Raw genomic sequence first — 18,377 nt, forward strand, 5'->3', positions numbered from 1 at the left:
CAGCCTGTGCCCAGGGTCCCTTGCCATCCAAAATCTCCTCCCAAGTCCATGAGTCCAGAGAACGCTGCTGCTCGATACCACGCTGCTTGGTCCTTGGTTGATGGGTGTTTCTGTAACGTTTCTTGTTGGTGTAAGGAGAGAAGGACCAAAATGCAGCGTGGTAAATGTTTGTCATGTTTTAATTGAACAAACTGAACACTACACAAAATAAAACGAAACAGAAAACGAAACAGTTCTGGCAGGTGAACAGACACTAAACAGAAATTAAACACCCACAACCAAAATGGGGAAAACAGGCTACCGAAGTATGATTCTCAATCAGAGACAACGAACGACACCTGCCTCTGATTGAGAACCATACTAGGCCAAACACATAGAAATATAACAACCTAGAAAAAAGAACATAGACTACCCACCCCAACCCACGCCCTGACCAACCTAACACAAAGACATAAAAAAGGAGCTAAGGTCAGAACGTGACAGATGAGCTCTACAGTAGAGTCTAAAAACTGTTTTCTGCCCCTCGATAATTGGCCCTCTTTCTGGGACTCACCCACAAACAGGACCAAGCCTAGCCTGTTGAGGAGTGACGGCTCCAAATAGGGCTACTTAATGTTAGATCCCTCACTTCCAAGGCAGTTATAGTCAGTGAACTAATCACTGATCATAATCTTGATGTGATTGGCCTGACTGAAACATGGTTACACTAGTGACCACTAGTGACCTGGTTACACTAGTGACCATACCCCCCATGCATCCCGCAAAGGCTGAGGTGTTGCTACCATTTATGATAGCAAATTTGAATGTACAAAAAAACAAGACGTTTTCGTCTTTTGAGCATCTAGTCATCACTAAGCTAAGGATCCTGGGACTAAACACCTCCCTCTGCAACTGGATCCTGGACTTCCTGACGGGCCGCCCCCCAGGTGGTGAGGATAGGTAGCAACACATTTGCCATGCTGATCCTCAACACTGGAGCTCCCCAGGGGTGCGTGCTCAGTCCCCTCCTGTACTCCCTGTTCACCCACGACTGCATGGCCAGGCATGACTCCAACACCATCATTAAGTTTGCAGACGACACAACAGTGTCAACAGCCTGATTACCGACAACGACGAGACAGCCTATAGATTAGGATGTCAGAGACCTGGCCAGGTGGTGCCAGAATAACAACCTATCCCTCAACGTAACCAAGACTAAGGAGATTATAACCAAGACTAAGGACCGAGCACGCCCCCATTCTCATCGACGGGGCTGTAGTGGAGAAGGTTGAGAGCTTCAAGTTCCTTGGCATCCACATCATCAACAAACTAACATGATCCAAACACACCAAGACAGTCGTGAAGAGGGCACGACAAAGCCTATTCCCCCTCTTGCAACAAAATCAAATCAAATCAAATCAAATGTATTTATATAGCCCTTCGTACATCAGCTGATATCTCAAAGTGCTGTACAGAAACCCAGCCTAAAACCCCAAACAGCAAACAATGCAGGTGTAAAAGCAAGCATAAAAATATTTGGCATGGGTCCTGAGATCCTCAAAAGGTTCTACAGCTGCAACACCGAGCGCATCCTGACTGGTTGCATCACTGCCTGGTACGGCAATTGCTCGTCCTCTGACCGCAAGGCACTACAGAGGGTAGTGCGAACGGACCGGTACATCACTGGGGCTAAGCTGCCTGCCATCGTGGACCTCTACACCAGGCGGTGTCAGAGGAAGGCCCTAAAAATTGTCAAAGATCCCATTCACCCCAGTCATAGAATGTTCTCTCTACTACCGCATGGCAAGCGGTACTGGAGTGCCAAGTCTATGACAAAAATACTTCTCAACAGTTTTTACCCCCAAGCCATAAGAATCCTGAACAGGTAATCAAATGGCTACCTGGACTATTTGCATTGAATAATTTTGCACGCCCAATTTTTCAGTTTTTGATTTGTTTAAAAAGTTTGAAATATCCAATAAATGTCGTTCCACATCATGATTGTGTCCCACTTGTTGTTGATTGTTCACAAAAAAAAATACAGTTTTATATCTTTATGTTTGAAGCCTGAAATGTGGCAAAAGGTCGCAAAGTTCAAGGGGGCCGAATACTTTCGTAAGGCACTGTACCGCTTCATACTGCTGTAATGCTACGCGGTTCGTAAGGATAGCATAGCTAACAAATTGTCAGCCAACATAATGTGCAATGTTTCTTATTTGAAAAGTTATTACTTTTTTACATTCCTCAAAATTTTCTTAACATTTGTCATAATTAGTTAAAGCAATGAATTTGTATCCGTTGTCGTCTGACTTTGGCTGCATATTTCCCGTAATTTTCTTCAAATCTGAAAACAATGTGAAGCCACGCCCATTTTCTGAAGAATTGCATTATTCGTCCTAATCGCACGGAAATAGTGTCCACTGTTTGTATACTTCGTATTTTGGCGAATTTAGTACGACATCAGGAAACTTTTGTCACATTAACTATAACCATACTATGACCAATAAGCATACTACATACTCAATTTACATCACAAATAGTATGGTTAGTGCAGTTAGTATGAGTATTCAAACACAGCTATAGTGTTCAGTGCAGTGTAGTGTTTTAGTGTGAAACAGAGAAGAGAGCATGAAGGAACAGATCCGTATGAACGGCTAGATTAGAGCAAACAGCCAGACCGGCGTACAGACATACAGACACTATATAGACTTGTCTTTGGTGTACTAGAGATGCCTGATGATGAAAGAGCAGTGACAGTAGGAGCAACAGACTGGGTTTGTCTGCCTGTCTGTCTGCACTTACAAAGGGAATGGGTAACGTTTAGACATGACAGTTTAAATAATAGCTCATCAAAGGTTTTGAACTTAAAGTATTACATCATAGTTTGGTCTACTATAGTATCCAATTGTAAATGGTGTTTTGGGATGTTGCTGTGTGATGTATCTGTAAATATGTCCATATGAACAGTGTACTGTGTTTTTATTAGGCTACTGTAGTTATACGTTGTTGCTGTTACACACTGACCATATTTACAGTGATCCTAATCGTATCTGAGGGACTTACAACAACATGAGTACATATTAAGCCATATTGCTACTACATTAGAATTGCGGTGAGTAAAAACCACAATGTGTCTCACTTGATTTCGCTCTCTTCGATTCTCTCCTCATCCAGGTCCTCAATGAACTTCTCTCCCTTCATCCAATAGATTAGCGGACTGGCGTCCCCTGCGTAGCCGAAGAAAGCTCTGCACGTCAGGTTCAGGGCACTTCCTGTGGAGATAGGAAATGACACGCCGTTATGCTTCTCAGTCCTTCAACACATAAATTAGTACACTACTGTACGTAGAGAAATAGCAGATATGGAATAGTATTGCACACTGGTTAGCGGTAGAGAGACGGCTAACTAGGTCATTCTGTTGCTTTCGGGTCATGTATTGGGACTGGGATGACGACAATACATAGGTGTGCACACACGCACACACACACACACACACACACACACACACGCACGCACGCACACACACGCACACACACACACACACACACACACACACACACACACACACACACACACACACACACACACACACACACACACACACACACACACACACACACACACACACACACACACACACGCACACACACGCACACACACGTTGCCTCCAGGGGGAGAGTGTACGTCAGATGTGATGTCTTTACTAAAGGGTGTTCAGGTGGAAAGGTCTGATGCTTTCAGCCCCTTCCACAAACACGGTTACCAAACCCCTGAGGTGTGAAACACAGCTCAGACGAGATACCCAATACCTTATCTAGACATTTCACTATGTACAAATAGTACAAAATGCCCCCCAACAAACACTCTCACTCAAGGTCATGCTGGTACAGTCCCCTTCACAGACATTCCACTCTTGGTGCTAACTTTTACATAGAAACCAACAAATGACATTCTGATGAAATCTCAGCCATGTTTTTCATCACATCTCTGTTTTGTAAATCTTAACATGAATAGGAGACAGAGTGGTGGTCCAATAAATACCAGTCCCACACACCATAAGGGGGCACTGAAGAGCTTCCAAACACTCAATCCCACCATCTGAGAGAGGAGAGGAAAAGTAGGTTTGGGGTTTGACAGTAACTGTTTTCTGTCAATGATACCTGAATTAGAAACACGCAAGTCAGTATTCTTCTTTTGTTGGTTCTATTTCAGGTCCTGTGAGTTCATATGTGAGCCCAAGAGTTCAGACACATTGTCATCCAATCAGCTCACTGGTCTAGACAACAAGGAGAAAGGAAACAAACAATCTCCAAACGATGAAACATTAACACTTGTCTCTGATGCTGTAGAATGTCTGTTTGCATACACAGAGAAATGACAAACAAACATCTGTCACTTAAATAATAGAAAACAGTAGGAGAAACTCCATGCTTATCCTGTGTAGACCACTGACTGCACACGGCACACGGCACAGTGCATACTGCAGGGCTTAGAGCTCAGAGCTTCTCCTTTAATTCAATACATGAAGCTCTCTCTCTCCTCCCTCTCTCACCCCACTCTGCATTTCCATTCCATGTAGTGTGTTTTCTGAGGGCTTACTGCAGTAGCAAGTGGTTAGGCTGACTGAGCCACCATGTCTCTATGTAAACAACACATGCCCTGTATGTACAGTACCAGTCAAAAGTGTGGACACACCCACTCATTCCAGGGTTTTTCTTTATTTGTACTATTTTCTACATTGGAGATAATAAATGCTTCACAGTGTTCAAATAACAGACACATCTCAACATCAATTGTTCAGAGGAGACTGCGTGAATTGCTGAGAAGAACCCACTACTAAAGAACACCAATAAGAAGATACTTGCTTGGGGCAAGAAACACAAGGATTGGACATTGGAAGTCTGTCCTTTGGTCTGATGAGTCCAGATTTTTGGTTTCAATCGCAGTGTATTTGTGAGATGCAGAGTAGGTGTACGGATGATCTCCTCATGTGTGGTTCCCACCGTGAAGCATGGAGGAGGTGTGATGGTGCTTTGATGGTGACACTGTCTGTTATTTATTTAGAATTCAAACCACACTTAACCAGCATGGCTACCACAACATTCTGCAGTGATACGCCATCCCATCTGGTTTGTGCTTGGGACTATTATTTGTTTTTCAACAGGACAATGACCCAACACACCTCCAAACTGTGTAAGGGCTATTTGACCAAGAAGGAGAGTGTTTGAGTGCTGAGTGCATCAGATGACCTGGTCTGGGATGAGTTGGACTACAGAGTGAAGGAAAAGAAGCATATGTGGGAAATATGTGTGCAAAGATGTCATCAAGGCAAAGGGTGGCTACTTTGAAGAATATGAAATATAAGATATATAATTTGTTAAACACTTTTTTGGTTACTACATGATTCCATGTGTTATTTCATAGTTTTGATGTCTTCACTATTATTCTACAATGTAGAAAATAGTACACATACAGAAAAACCTTTGAATGAGTAGATGTGTCCAAACTTTTGATTGGTACTGTATGTTCGGGAGCAGCTCATCACATAGGGCCTCTCTGGAGAGACACTGTTGCGCCTGGCTCGGGGCAAACTGCTGTGTTTGGTGGGAAAGAGAGAGATGGCGATGAGGGATAGAGAGGAAAGGGTAAAGGGAGGGGTAGAGCGAGAGAGAGAAAGAAAGAGGTAGAGAGGGAGGGGAGAGTGGGAGACTAATGCAGCATTATAAAAAGGCTGTAGGCGTTACTGGGGAATAACAGTTAATCCTGTTTTTGTGGTGTCTTTTTTCCTCGACTCTGATGAGCCTTGTTGCTATGTACTCTGTGTCCTGTGTGTTATGTTTCCTCCAGTATATTGTTCATAACACACCGCTCATGCTAGCAGTACATTCACTCATTTGGGTCACGGCCAAAGAAAATGTCCTGCCTAGATATATCGGTTCTGTTCACTTTGTGACTTCAAAATCGTTCGATGGGTCAGAGTACAAAGAACGTTTGGGATCCAAAATCCCCAACAAAGCAACGCTAGCCCTTTCTGTGAGGAGCAGTGTCTGACATTTCCAAAGTTCAACAGTCACTAGGTGGATGGTATTTGTGCCGAGTATAGGACAATGAAGGGGGACACAGCACACAGCACACACTCTACCTATACAAGCACACATCAGCATTTAGAACGTTGGCAGTCTGCTAGAATGTTATACCCATGGATATAGAACACTACTTTAAAAACGAATGCTGTTCTATAGTCTATGGATACACCAGCATGACCATCCTACTGCATTACCTGATGGCGGTGGCTGTGGCCAGAGACAGACAAACACCAGAGAATACCAGGGCCACACACAAACATCATCACCTTCAAAACCCTACACATAGCTGGGCAAGGTCATCGGCGAAGTTGGGGAACTAATCTGTTGTGTGTGTTTGTGTGGTGGGGTCGGGTCGGGGGACTCTATGTTGGTGTTTTAAGCCAGAGATCAGTTTTAATCTGGTAATTTCATGCCTCTGTCCGTCCTGTGCTCCAGTAGGAAGTCTCCACTGAGCTCCGGGGGAATCGCAGGAAATTGTCAGCAGCATCCCGCTGGGTCCTCCCTAATCCAGCCGTCACACCCCCTTTTCCTTTCCCCAGGTTCCCATCCAGCCCCCCAGTCCTGCGTGTGTGTCTGTGTGTGTGTGTGTGTATGGTGGACACAGAAAGAAGCAGCCTCATAAGGATCCCCAGAGATAGTGTGCATCTCTCTCAGTTCTCTCTTTTTATTACTGGATCCTTGTATAACCCAAAAGAGGAAAACAGCAAACCAATGTTTTACTATGATACTTTTGCCATGACACTGTCCCCACACACACACAGCCACACACACACAGCCACACACACACAGCCACACACACACAGCCACACACACACAGCCACAAACACAGCCACACACACACAGCCACACACACACAGCCACACACACACACACACAGCCACACACACACACACACAGCCACACACACACAGCCACACACACACACAGCCACACACACACAGCCACACACACACACAGCCACTCACACACACAGCCACACACACACAGCCACACACACACACACACACACAGCCACACACACACAGCCACACACACACAGCCACACACACACAGCCACACACACACACAGCCACACACACACACAGCCACACACACACAGCCACACACACACAGCCACACACACACAGCCACACACACACAGCCACACACACACAGGGTTAACTTAAATAAATCCCAATGCAAAATAATTTTTTTATTCATTGATGTTAATACCAGTTGATGGAAATACATTTGACCATCATGCTTATTGGTCTATAGGTTAATTTGTATAATAAAGTGGAATTAAATTCACCTGTGTATTTTTGTTAGTCATCATGTATCATTTATCCAACACAACTAATCACATGTGCACAGCATACAGAGCCTATTTTGAGGGGATTTGTCCTGCAGCTCCTCAGCTGGTTGCTGCTGGAGTAAAACATGTGCTTTTATAAACCCATTCATTGTGCAACAATTCGAACAATTCGAACAATTCACCAAATAGTTTTGGTGCACGATTAAAAAGAGCTACTGTTGTTATTTCTCAACTGGTAATTGAAGCGTGACTCCCATTCACCATTCAAGTGCAGGCAACATGCTATCAGCGCATCACCCACCACTTCACAATGTGAGCTGGAGGCAGTATGCATTTTGAAAACATACTTCATTGTTTGAAACCTGAATGTTTAATGTTCTATTATGAGGCATGTCTTACGTTGCTTCAAAGTAGCCTGTAGGCAAAATCCAAACATGGAAACGTGGAGGCAATTATTTTATAAAGACTTCACAGGCAGTGCGTGACTTTCATGTTTGGGAAAGCTTTAAATTTATCCTACCATTTCTGCCATTTTGCGTGCCAGTTATGATTTTCATATTTTTGTGTAACAGTTTAAATTCAATAATCACGTTTTCATTTCTCAAAATCATTGTCACGTGTTTAATCATAAAAATATAAATTTAATTTATAAAAATCCAAAAGTGAAATAGTCAACAAATGGGAGACCACCAGCCTCTGTCATATGAACATGTTAATACACCGTGATCCATTAGCGACTAAAGAAATGAGCAAAATGGAACTCATAGCCTATAGGCCAATGCAGCAGTAGGCCTTTAAACTTCCATTGCTCTTTCACACGAGGATTGGTGATTATAGAGGCTGCGACTGTTGGAAAGACTTTTCAAAAAGTTTACTGTGAGGAACTATAGTTTTAATATATTATTTTTATATTATTATTTTCAATGGATGTTAAAAAAACATTTCCTACATTTCCGCACAGCAGGCCTGGTACTTCTATGCACAGACAAACCAGACACATGCTCATTGCTCACATGGAGTACAAAAAACAAAAAGACAATGAAAAAAATGTACAAATCTCGGAAATGACGGTTATGAAATAAACCAAAACTTGTTTCTCACAAGTGTAGCAGGTTGTGAACTCTGCAAACAATGTTTCCACACTGAGAATGAGAACCTAATTAACAGATGCATTAACAGACATTAATGTAACCAAATTGAGGGGATTAACTGTACATTTACTGCTGGTGACATATGTCATGAGGAATTTATAAAAGAACGTATCAAAGGGCAAACAACTCACACATGGAACAACGAATGCGCAATAATTGGCGGGAGACAGCAGAGCAATTCTGAAGAGAGACTTGCCTGTATCTTCACCACACACCCCTCCCCTTCTTCTTGTTTTGTCAGGGTTGCTGTTTAGAATGGTGTTTTATCAGGTTCGCTGTTTAGAATGGTGTTTTGTCAGGTTCGCTGTTTAGAATGGTGTTTATCAGGTTCGCAGTTTAGAATGGTGTTTTATCAGGTTCGCTGTTTAGAATGGTGTTTTATCAGGTTCGCAGTTTAGAATGGTGTTGTGTCAGGTTCGCTGTTTAGAATGGTGTTTTATCAGGTTCGCAGTTTAGAATGGTGTTTTATCAGGTTCGCAGTTTAGAATGGTGTTGTATCAGGTTCGCTGTTTAGAATGGTGTTTTATCAGGTTCGCTGTTTAGAATGGTGTTTTGTCAGGTTCGCTGTTTAGAATGGTGTTTTATCAGGTTCGCTGTTTAGAATGGTGTTTTGTCAGGGTTGCTGTTTAGAATGGTGTTTTATCAGGTTCGCTGTTTAGAATGGTGTTTTGTCAGGTTTTATCAGGTTGTTTAGAATGGTGTTTATCAGGTTTAGAATGGTGTTTTAGAATGGTGTTTTGTCAGGTTCGCTGTTTAGAATGGTGTTTATCAGGTTCGCTGTTTAGAATGGTGTTTTGGTGTTTGTCATCAGGTTTTTATCAGGTTCGCTGTTTAGAATGGTGTTTTATCAGGGTCGCTGTTTAGAATGGTGTTTTATCAGGTTCGCTGTTTAGAATGGTGCGTTGTCAGGTTCGCTGGTTAGAATGGTGTTTTATCAGGTTCGCTGTTTAGAATGGTGTTTTGTCAGGTTCGCTGTTTAGAATGGTGTTTTATCAGGTTCGCTGTTTAGAATGGTGTTATATCAGGTTCGCTGTTTAGAATGGTGATTTCCTACAAATTGCATTTTGGCAAATGTTTGAAAATGTTTTATTGTCTGCTTCATTACAGGAGTGTCATGTTCTGTTAAGATGCATTACCATAATGTAAATGTGGTTTCTGTCATTCTGAACACTGTTAGTGGACACTCTAATGGGTTACTCACCCAGTGCATATGGGTCTGGTACATTTCTCAAATGGACAGTACATTTAAGTTTTCCCTGTCACTTTGTCTGGTGCCTCATTTTCCTAATGTAAACCCTGACACATAGTCACACACACATTGCCTCACTCAAACTCACAGCCAACCCCCTACCCACTTTATGTGTGTGTGGAGTTTAAGAACCCTGATAACCTTGTGCTTCTTAAGAGAAGAAATACGGAGCTGTCTTAAAGGCAGGACACTTTAAAGGCCTACCAGTCCATTTTATTAGACCAATACAATAAATTACAGACAGGACTATTAGGATGAGAGAGAGAGGCAACCAGAAACAAGTTCAATTATGACCTTGTGTTGAGGGGGAAGGTTTTTAAAAGAGCACACAACCTACATAAAAAAATACTACAGTTTAATATAGAATAATACACTACTATAGAATTCTGTTGTAAACTGTAGTATACTGTAGGATACTATAGTAAATACTACAGTATATCCACACAAAAAAAACACTGCAGTAAATACTACAAAAATGACAGCAAAAACACTATAGTCCGCAAAAACATTACAGTCTGCAATACTATAGTTAATACCACAGTATTTAATTTGCCCATTCTCCTCCACCATATCACAATATGTGAGAAACCTACATGCCAAGTATAGACCATAAGTTCCCTACAGGTTATAGAAAAAAGCAGAATCTTCAGACCCCAGTCCTACCTACCTACAGGTTATAGAAAAGAGCAGAATCTTCAGACCCCAGTCCTTCCTACCTACAGGTTATAGAAAAGAGCAGAATCTTCAGACCCCAGTCCTACCTACCTACAGGTTATAGAAAAGAGCAGAATCTTCAGACCCCAGTCCTACCTACCTACAGGTTATAGAAAAGAGCAGAATCTTCAGACCCCAGTCCTACCTACCTACAGGTTATAGAAAAGAGCAGAATCTTCAGACCCCAGTCATACCTACCTACAGGTTATAGAAAAGAGCAGAATCTTCAGACCCCAGTCCTACCTACCTACAGGTTATAGAAAAGAGCAGAATCTTCAGGCCCCAGTCCTTCCTACCTACAGGTTATAGAAAAGAGCAGAATCTTCAGACCCCAGTCCTACCTACCTACAGGTTATAGAAAAGAGCAGAATCTTCAGACCCCAGTCCTACCTACCTACAGGTTATAGAAAAGAGCAGAATCTTCAGACCCCAGTCCTACCTACCTACAGGTTATAGAAAAGAGCAGAATCTTCAGACCCCAGTCCTACCTACCTACAGGTTATAGAAAAGAGCAGAATCTTCAGACCCCAGTCCTACCTACCTACAGGTTATAGAATATTTGCTCTTTTAGTATTTCTACCGTAGGTTTCCTCAAGGACAAAGCCCTCCACTTCTATGACAAAGATAATAAAACCCAAAACACTTCAGTAAATACTCCTGAATTGCACAGCAGTCAAAGGCACTGCATCTCAGTGCTAGAGGTGTCACTGCAGTCCCTGGTTCGAATCCATGCTGCATCACAGCCAGCCGTGATTGTGTGGCCGTCATTGTAAATAAGAATTTTTTCTAAACTGACTTGCCTAGTCAAATAAAGGTTACTTTTTTTTAAAGACTACAGTAATGTGCCCAAAAACACTACAGTAAATACTACAGTATACTACAGTCCGCAAAAACATTACAGTATATACTACTCTTATTTTTGTATAGTATTTCTAATATAGTAAACTGTAAATACTACAGTATACTCCTGGAGCGTGCAGGTGTGACCCCAGGACCGGTTTTGGGGAAACCCTGTACTGCACGGTCAGAACTAGAAGCACAAGAACTTCGCTACGCTCGCATTAATATCTGAGAACTATGTATGTGTGACCAATACACTTAGATTAGATTTGATTACTACAGTATACTACAGTAAATACTACAGTATTCACTGTAGTGTTTTTGCGGACTTCAGTCTGCAAAACCACAACACTGAGGACTACAGTAACGTCAGCAACAATACTACAGTGAATATAGTAAATAGTATTCCGAACGTAGTATACACTTTAGTATGTTTTTCATGAAGACACAATACCCTGCACTGTACCAGCTATACAGGCTACTCTAGTACTCAACATAGCAGGAGAAGAGAAGATTGTCCTTCTATCGAGAGTTTGTAATGTCCTTGTAAAAAACAAGGTAGATTTGTGTAATTGTGAAGTAATGTTGAGTGTGACAAAGATAATAAGTGTAACTGAAAATTACTGTGTAAATACTGTGTGAATGTGTGTGTGTGTGTGTGTGTGTGTGTGTGTGTGTGTGTGTGTGTGTGTGTGTGTGTGTGTGTGTGTGTGTGTGTGTGTGTGTGTGTGTGTGTGTGTGTGTGTGTGTGTGTGTGTGTGTGTGTGTGTGTGTGTGTGTGTGTGTGCGTGTGGCAAATCTATTCTCTTGTATGATTGACAGCCCCCCCCGGGCTGGTAGCTGGTCATGTTATGGAGGAGAGATTTCAGATCCATCCCTTCTTTATTTTCATTTCTCTGAGTATCCCTCTATTTCCCACAGACTGCCAATGGAAGTCTTAGCAATTAAAAACACAACTAAATGATCCTGATGAGTCCTTGGCATAGGAATGCAAGACAGACAAACAATTTAAGTGTGAGTGTGTTCAGCAGCTGAAGTTATGTGAGATAATGAGACTCTCAAAGGTACCAGAAAGATGGTACTCCAACTCTTGACAGAGAGGAGGGAATTCTCCCAATCACAGAGAAGAACAAGCAAGCCACGCACACGCATACACAGCATGGATGGGAGAAAGGTGTAAAAAGCTGGGTGTGTCTGTGTGTGTCAGAAAGGGAAAACACTGAACATAGCTCTGTTACATTTGCATTGTGTTTGCGTGTGGATATGTGTGTACTCTAGTTTGTTTGAAAGTGCTAAACATGTAAGGGATTGTAAGAGGTGTGGATGTTGATGTACTGCATGCATAGTGTGTATGTGTGTGTTTATAACAAGGTGTGAAAGGTGTACTGCATGCATAGTGTGTATGTGTGTGTTTATAACAAGGTGTGAGAAGGTGTACTGTATGCGTGTGTGTGTGTTGTAAAAAGTGTGAGTAGGTGTACTGTATGTGTGGTGTGTGTGTGTTTATAACTAGGTGTGAGAAGGTGTACTGTATGCGTGTGTGTGTTTGTAACAAGGTGTGAGTAGGTGTACTGTATGTGTGGTGTGTGTGTGTGTGTTTTATAACAATGTGTGAGAAGGTGTACTGTATGTGTGTGTGTGTGTGTGTGTTTGTAACAAGGTGTGAGAAGGTGTATTGTACGTGGTGTGTATGTGTGTTTGTAACAAGGTGTGAGAAGGTGTACTGTATGTGTGTGTGTGTGTGTTTGTAACAAACAGAAGGTGTACTGTATGTGTGTGTGTGTTTGTAACAAGGTTGAGAAGGTGTACTGTATGTGTGTGTGTGTGTTTATAACAAGGTGTGAGAAAATGTACTGTGTGTGTATGTGTTTGTAACAAGGTGTGAGAAGGTGTACTGTATGTGTGTGTGTGTGTGCGTGTGTGTGTGTGTGTGTGTTTGTAACAAGGTGTGAGAAGGTGTACTGTATGGGTGTGTGTGTGTGTGTGTGTGTGTGTGTGTGTGTGTGTGTGTGTGTGTGTGTGTGTGTGTGTGTGTGTGTGTGTGTGTGTGTGTGTGTGTGTGTGTGTGTGTGTGTGTGTGTGTGTGTGTGTGTGTGTGTGTGTGTGTGTGTGTGTGTGCGTGTGGCAAATCTATTCTCTTGTATGATTGACAGCCCCCCCCCGGGCTGGTAGCTGGTCATGTTATGGAGGAGAGATTTCAGATCCATCCCTTCTTTATTTTCATTTCTCTGAGTATCCCTCTATTTCCCACAGACTGCCAATGGAAGTCTTAGCAATTAAAAACACAACTAAATGATCCTGATGAGTCCTTGGCATAGGAATGCAAGACAGACAAACAATTTAAGTGTGAGTGTGTTCAGCAGCTGAAGTTATGTGAGATAATGAGACTCTCAAAGGTACCAGAAAGATGGTACTCCAACTCTTGACAGAGAGGAGGGAATTCTCCCAATCACAGAGAAGAACAAGCAAGCCACGCACACGCATACACAGCATGGATGGGAGAAAGGTGTAAAAAGCTGGGTGTGTCTGTGTGTGTCAGAAAGGGAAAACACTGAACATAGCTCTGTTACATTTGCATTGTGTTTGCGTGTGGATATGTGTGTACTCTAGTTTGTTTGAAAGTGCTAAACATGTAAGGGATAGTGTAAGAGGTGTGGAGTGATGTGTGAGAAGGTGTACTGCATGCATAGTGTGTATGTGTGTGTTTATAACAAGGTGTGAGAAGGTGTACTGCATGCATAGTGTGTATGTGTGTGTTTATAACAAGGTGTGAGAAGGTGTACTGTATGCGTGTGTGTGTGTTTGTAAAAAGGTGTGAGTAGGTGTACTGTATGTGTGGTGTGTGTGTGTTTATAACTAGGTGTGAGAAGGTGTACTGTATGCGTGTGTGTGTTTGTAACAAGGTGTGAGTAGGTGTACTGTATGTGTGGTGTGTGTGTGTGTGTGTTTATAACAATGTGTGAGAAGGTGTACTGTATGTGTGTGTGTGTGTGTGTGTTTGTAACAAGGTGTGAGAAGGTGTATTGTATGCGTGGTGTGTATGTGTGTTTGTAACAAGGTGTGAGAAGGTGTACTGTATGTGTGTGTGTGTGTGTTTGTAACAAGGCGTGAGAAGGTGTACTGTATGTGTGTATGTGTTTGTAACAAGGCGTGAGAAGGTGTACTGTATGTGTGTGTGTGTGTTTATAACAAGGTGTGAGAAGGTGTACTGTATGTGTGTATGTGTTTGTAACAAGGTGTGAGAAGGTGTACTGTATGTGTGTGTGTGTGTGCGTGTGTGTGTGTGTGTGTGTTTGTAACAAGGTGTGAGAAGGTGTACTGTATGTGGTGTGTTTGTAACAAGGTGTGAGAAGGTGTGTATGTGTGTGTGTGTGTGTGTGTGTGTGTGTGTGTGTGTGTGTGTGTGTGTGTGTGTGTGTGTGTGTGTGTGTGTGTGTGTGTGTGTGTGTGTGTGTGTGTGTGTGTGTGTGTGTGTGTGTGTGTTTGTAACAAGGTGTGAGAAGGTGTACTGTATGTGTGTGTGTGTGTGTGTGTGTGTGTGTGTGTGTGTGTGTGTGTGTGTGTGTGTGTGTGTGTGTGTGTGTGTGTGTGTGTGTGTGTGTGTGTGTGTGTGTGTGTGTGTGTGTGGTGTGAGAAGGTGTACTGTGTGTGTGTGTGTGTGTGTGTGGTGTGAGAAGGTGTGTGTGTGTGTGTGTGTGTGTGTGTGTTTGTAACGTGGTGTGAGAAGGTGTACTGTGTGTGTGTGTGTGTTTGTGTGTTTGTAACAAGGTGTGAGAAGGTGTACTGTGTGTGTGTTTGTAACAAGGTGTGTGTGTGTGTGTGTGTGTGTGTGTGTGTGTGTGTGTGTGTGTGTGTGTGTGTGTGTGTGTGTGTGTGTGTGTGTGTGTGTGTGTGTGTGTGTGTGTGTGTGTGTGTGTGTGTAACAAGGTGTGAGAAGGTGTACTGTGTGTGTGTGTGTGTGTGTGTGTGTGTGTGTGTGTGTGTGTGTGTGTGTGTGTGTGTGTGTGTGTGTGTGTGTGTGTGTGTGTGTGTGTGTGTGTGTGTGTGTGTGTGCGTGCGTGCGTGCGTGTGTGTGTGTGTGTGTGTGTGTGTGTGTGTAACGAGGTGTGAGAAGGTGTACTGTATGTGTGTGTGTGTTTGTAACAAGGTGTGAGAAGGTGTACTGTATGTGTGTGTGTGTTTGTAACAAGGTGTGAGAAGGTGTACTGTATGTGTGTGTGTGTGTGTGTTTGTAACAAGGTGTGAGAAGGTGTATTGTATGCGTGGTGTGTATGTGTGTTTGTAACAAGGTGTGAGAAGGTGTACTGTATGTGTGGGTGTGTGTGTGTTTGTAACAAGGTGTGAGAAGGTGTACTGTATGTGTGGGTGTGTGTGTTTGTAACAAGGTGTGAGAAGGTGTACTGTATGTGTGGGTGTGTGTGTTTGTAACAAGGTGTGAGAAGGTGTACTGTATGCGTGGGTGTGTGTCTTTATAACAAGGTGTGAGAAGGTGTACTGTATGTGTGGGTGTGTGTGTTTGTAACAAGGTGTGAGAAGGTGTACTGTATGTGTGGGTGTGTGTGTTTGTAACAAGGTGTGAGAAGGTGTACTGTATGTGTGGGTGTGTGTGTTTGTAACAAGGTGTGAGAAGGTGTACTGTATGTGTGGGTGTGTGTGTGTGTTTGTAACAAGGTGTGAGAAGGTGTACTGTATGCGTGGGTGTGTGTGTTTGTAACAAGGTGTGAGAAGGTGTACTGTATGTGTGGGTGTGTGTGTTTGTATCAAGGTGTGAGAAGGTGTACTGTATGCGTGGGTGTGTGTGTTTGTAACAAGGTGTGAGAAGGTGTACTGTATGCGTGGGTGTGTGTGTTTGTAACAAGGTGTGAGAAGGTGTACTGTATGCGTGGGTGTGTGTGTTTGTAACAAGGTGTGAGAAGGTGTACTGTATGTGTGGGTGTGTGTCTTTATAACAAGGTGTGAGAAGTTGTCCTATGAAGAGCACTGTAGGAAGTTCACATGGAAGACCTGTCAATCAACCAGCTTCTAAAGGGAGGTGTAAAAACGACCAAATGTGCTGTAAATGTGCGTTTGTGTATGAGTGTAAGATATAAAGGTGAAAGTTGGAACCAAATAAGCGTCTTGAGAGCGATGCCATAGGGAACCATTTCAGAGTCTCTGTAGAAACCACAAGGGATGGTTCTTTGAAGCACCATAGAAAAATCCCAAACCAGCAATGTTTCGCCCCTCCAGGATTGGAATTAAATAGCCCTGCTGTAGCGTTTCAAGCCTTATTTGCATATTTTCCGGTGTGTCTTTTGAGTTTATTTTCGAGTTACCAGTACCACCCATGACTGTGCTTGCTAGTGACAGAGAAATGGTTGTTGCATTCATTCCTTTTCGGTCCAGTGGCCTTCACCAAGTGAGATGCGAAGTGAATATGTTGCATTAAATTGTAATTCTTTAAAGACAATACATATTTCACAAGGCCTTCTTTCGAGGGCCTATTTTAACCCTAATACAGTGGCCTGAAACTCATGGTTTACAGGCCACATCAGGCCTGCAAGTCACATTATGCTGGCTTGCAAAGTGATGTGTAATTCCTATTGGAAGCCAGAGTGGGGCTATCAAACATTTGGATTCACCCACAACCTGGGAAGACTTAAAACATGAGACTACCTAAATCATCTAAACTGGAACAACCATCTCAGTAATTGGTGCAATAAGTCCAAGTAACAGATTACAATAGTTTAGAAAATGTAGGTTATTTATATGTGAGTAGCATAAGATGAATTAATAAATTAATGCACATAGATATTGAAATAATTCTTAAAATCAACCTGCAATAGAGCATGTTGGGAAATATGATGCTTGTGGTTCAACTCTTTTCCTTAACACCAACACTGGAGATATTTTACACCACTGAGCGTTAATTGAACTCTTTACAGTGTTAATTGAACTCTTGAATCAACACTAGTAATGTTACACTGCAAAATCAACATTAGTTAACACTGATCAATGTTCTGTATGCTATGACAGGGACATATCTGCAGGCTTCCATACATTTCAAGAATGTTTTTGAATTCTGTAGGACCGTAGATGACACGTCAAGAACCCCACACTTAAAGACATGCACTGGAACTCTGGCAACTATTAGGTATTTTTGAAACCTCCTTTGGGCTAGATTTCATTCATGCATAATCTATGAGCAGAATTACTGTTTTACCTTAATTAGCCATGAAATACTTAGTTTGAAAGCAACTGTTTTTCTGGAAACTGTATTGTGCCATTTTCCCTACATTTTCCCCCATGTGTGCCAGACCCCGAGCAATTTGAAATCTAGCCAATGAGCTTCAGACCCACGCTATTTGAGTGACAGCAAGCGAGATGCAGACTACAGAAGATGAATGACGTGGTGCACATATCTGCACATATGTGACGCAGTACAGGGGGCTGAAGGTGTAGGTGAGAAACATTACAAAGAGAGAGCCTGATAGACAGTGACAGGATGAAGGTGTGATATGTGCGTGAGAAAGAGAATGTTATTTTACATGCTTGGTGTGTTTGCTCGGAGTGTGTGTGTGTGTGTGTGTGTGTGTGTGTGTGTGTGTGTGTGTGTGTGTGTGTGTGTGTGTGTGTGTGCGTGTGCGTGTGCGTGTGCGTGTGCGTGTGCGTGTGTGTGTGTGTGTGTGTGTGTGTGTGTGTGTGTGTGTGTGTGTGTGTGCGTGTGCGTGTGCGTGTGCGTGTGCGTGTGCGTGTGCGTGTGTGTGTGTGTGTGTGTGTGTGTATGTTTAGAAGGTAGCAGTAGGCTCATCCATCTGTGCACAGTTCAACATGGATGGGGAAATGTGTGAGAACTGCCATCGTTTCCAATGCATGTGTATGTATGTCTGTGTGATTATTCATTCTGATGGTTTACATACCATGATATACAGTCCGTGTGCTCACAACGTATCTGCTCTATATTTCACTTCACCCAGCTCTGTCCCCATTCCTATTCACATTCCCAACTGACCCCCAAGCCCATTCCTTTTACCCGGCTCCTTTTCAAGTATGCAAAATATATTCTGCCAGATTTTTTAAAAGAA

General features: G+C 42.7%; 1 protein-coding gene across 4 annotated transcripts in view; it reads right to left on the reverse strand.

Moving 5' to 3' along the window:
- Positions 1-18,377, reverse strand: part of LOC124045102 (interleukin-1 receptor accessory protein-like 1) — a 441,862-nt gene that overhangs the window by 39,115 nt on the left and 384,370 nt on the right. For all 4 annotated transcript variants that reach the window (XM_046364361.1, XM_046364346.1, XM_046364354.1 and 1 more), the window contains exon 7: positions 3,119-3,251. In XM_046364361.1, the coding sequence (XP_046220317.1) occupies positions 3,119-3,251 (133 nt within the window). The remainder of the gene's footprint in view (positions 1-3,118; positions 3,252-18,377) is intronic.

This window comes from Oncorhynchus gorbuscha, linkage group LG01 (assembly GCF_021184085.1).
Source record: "Oncorhynchus gorbuscha isolate QuinsamMale2020 ecotype Even-year linkage group LG01, OgorEven_v1.0, whole genome shotgun sequence".
Lineage (NCBI taxonomy): Eukaryota > Metazoa > Chordata > Actinopteri > Salmoniformes > Salmonidae > Oncorhynchus > Oncorhynchus gorbuscha.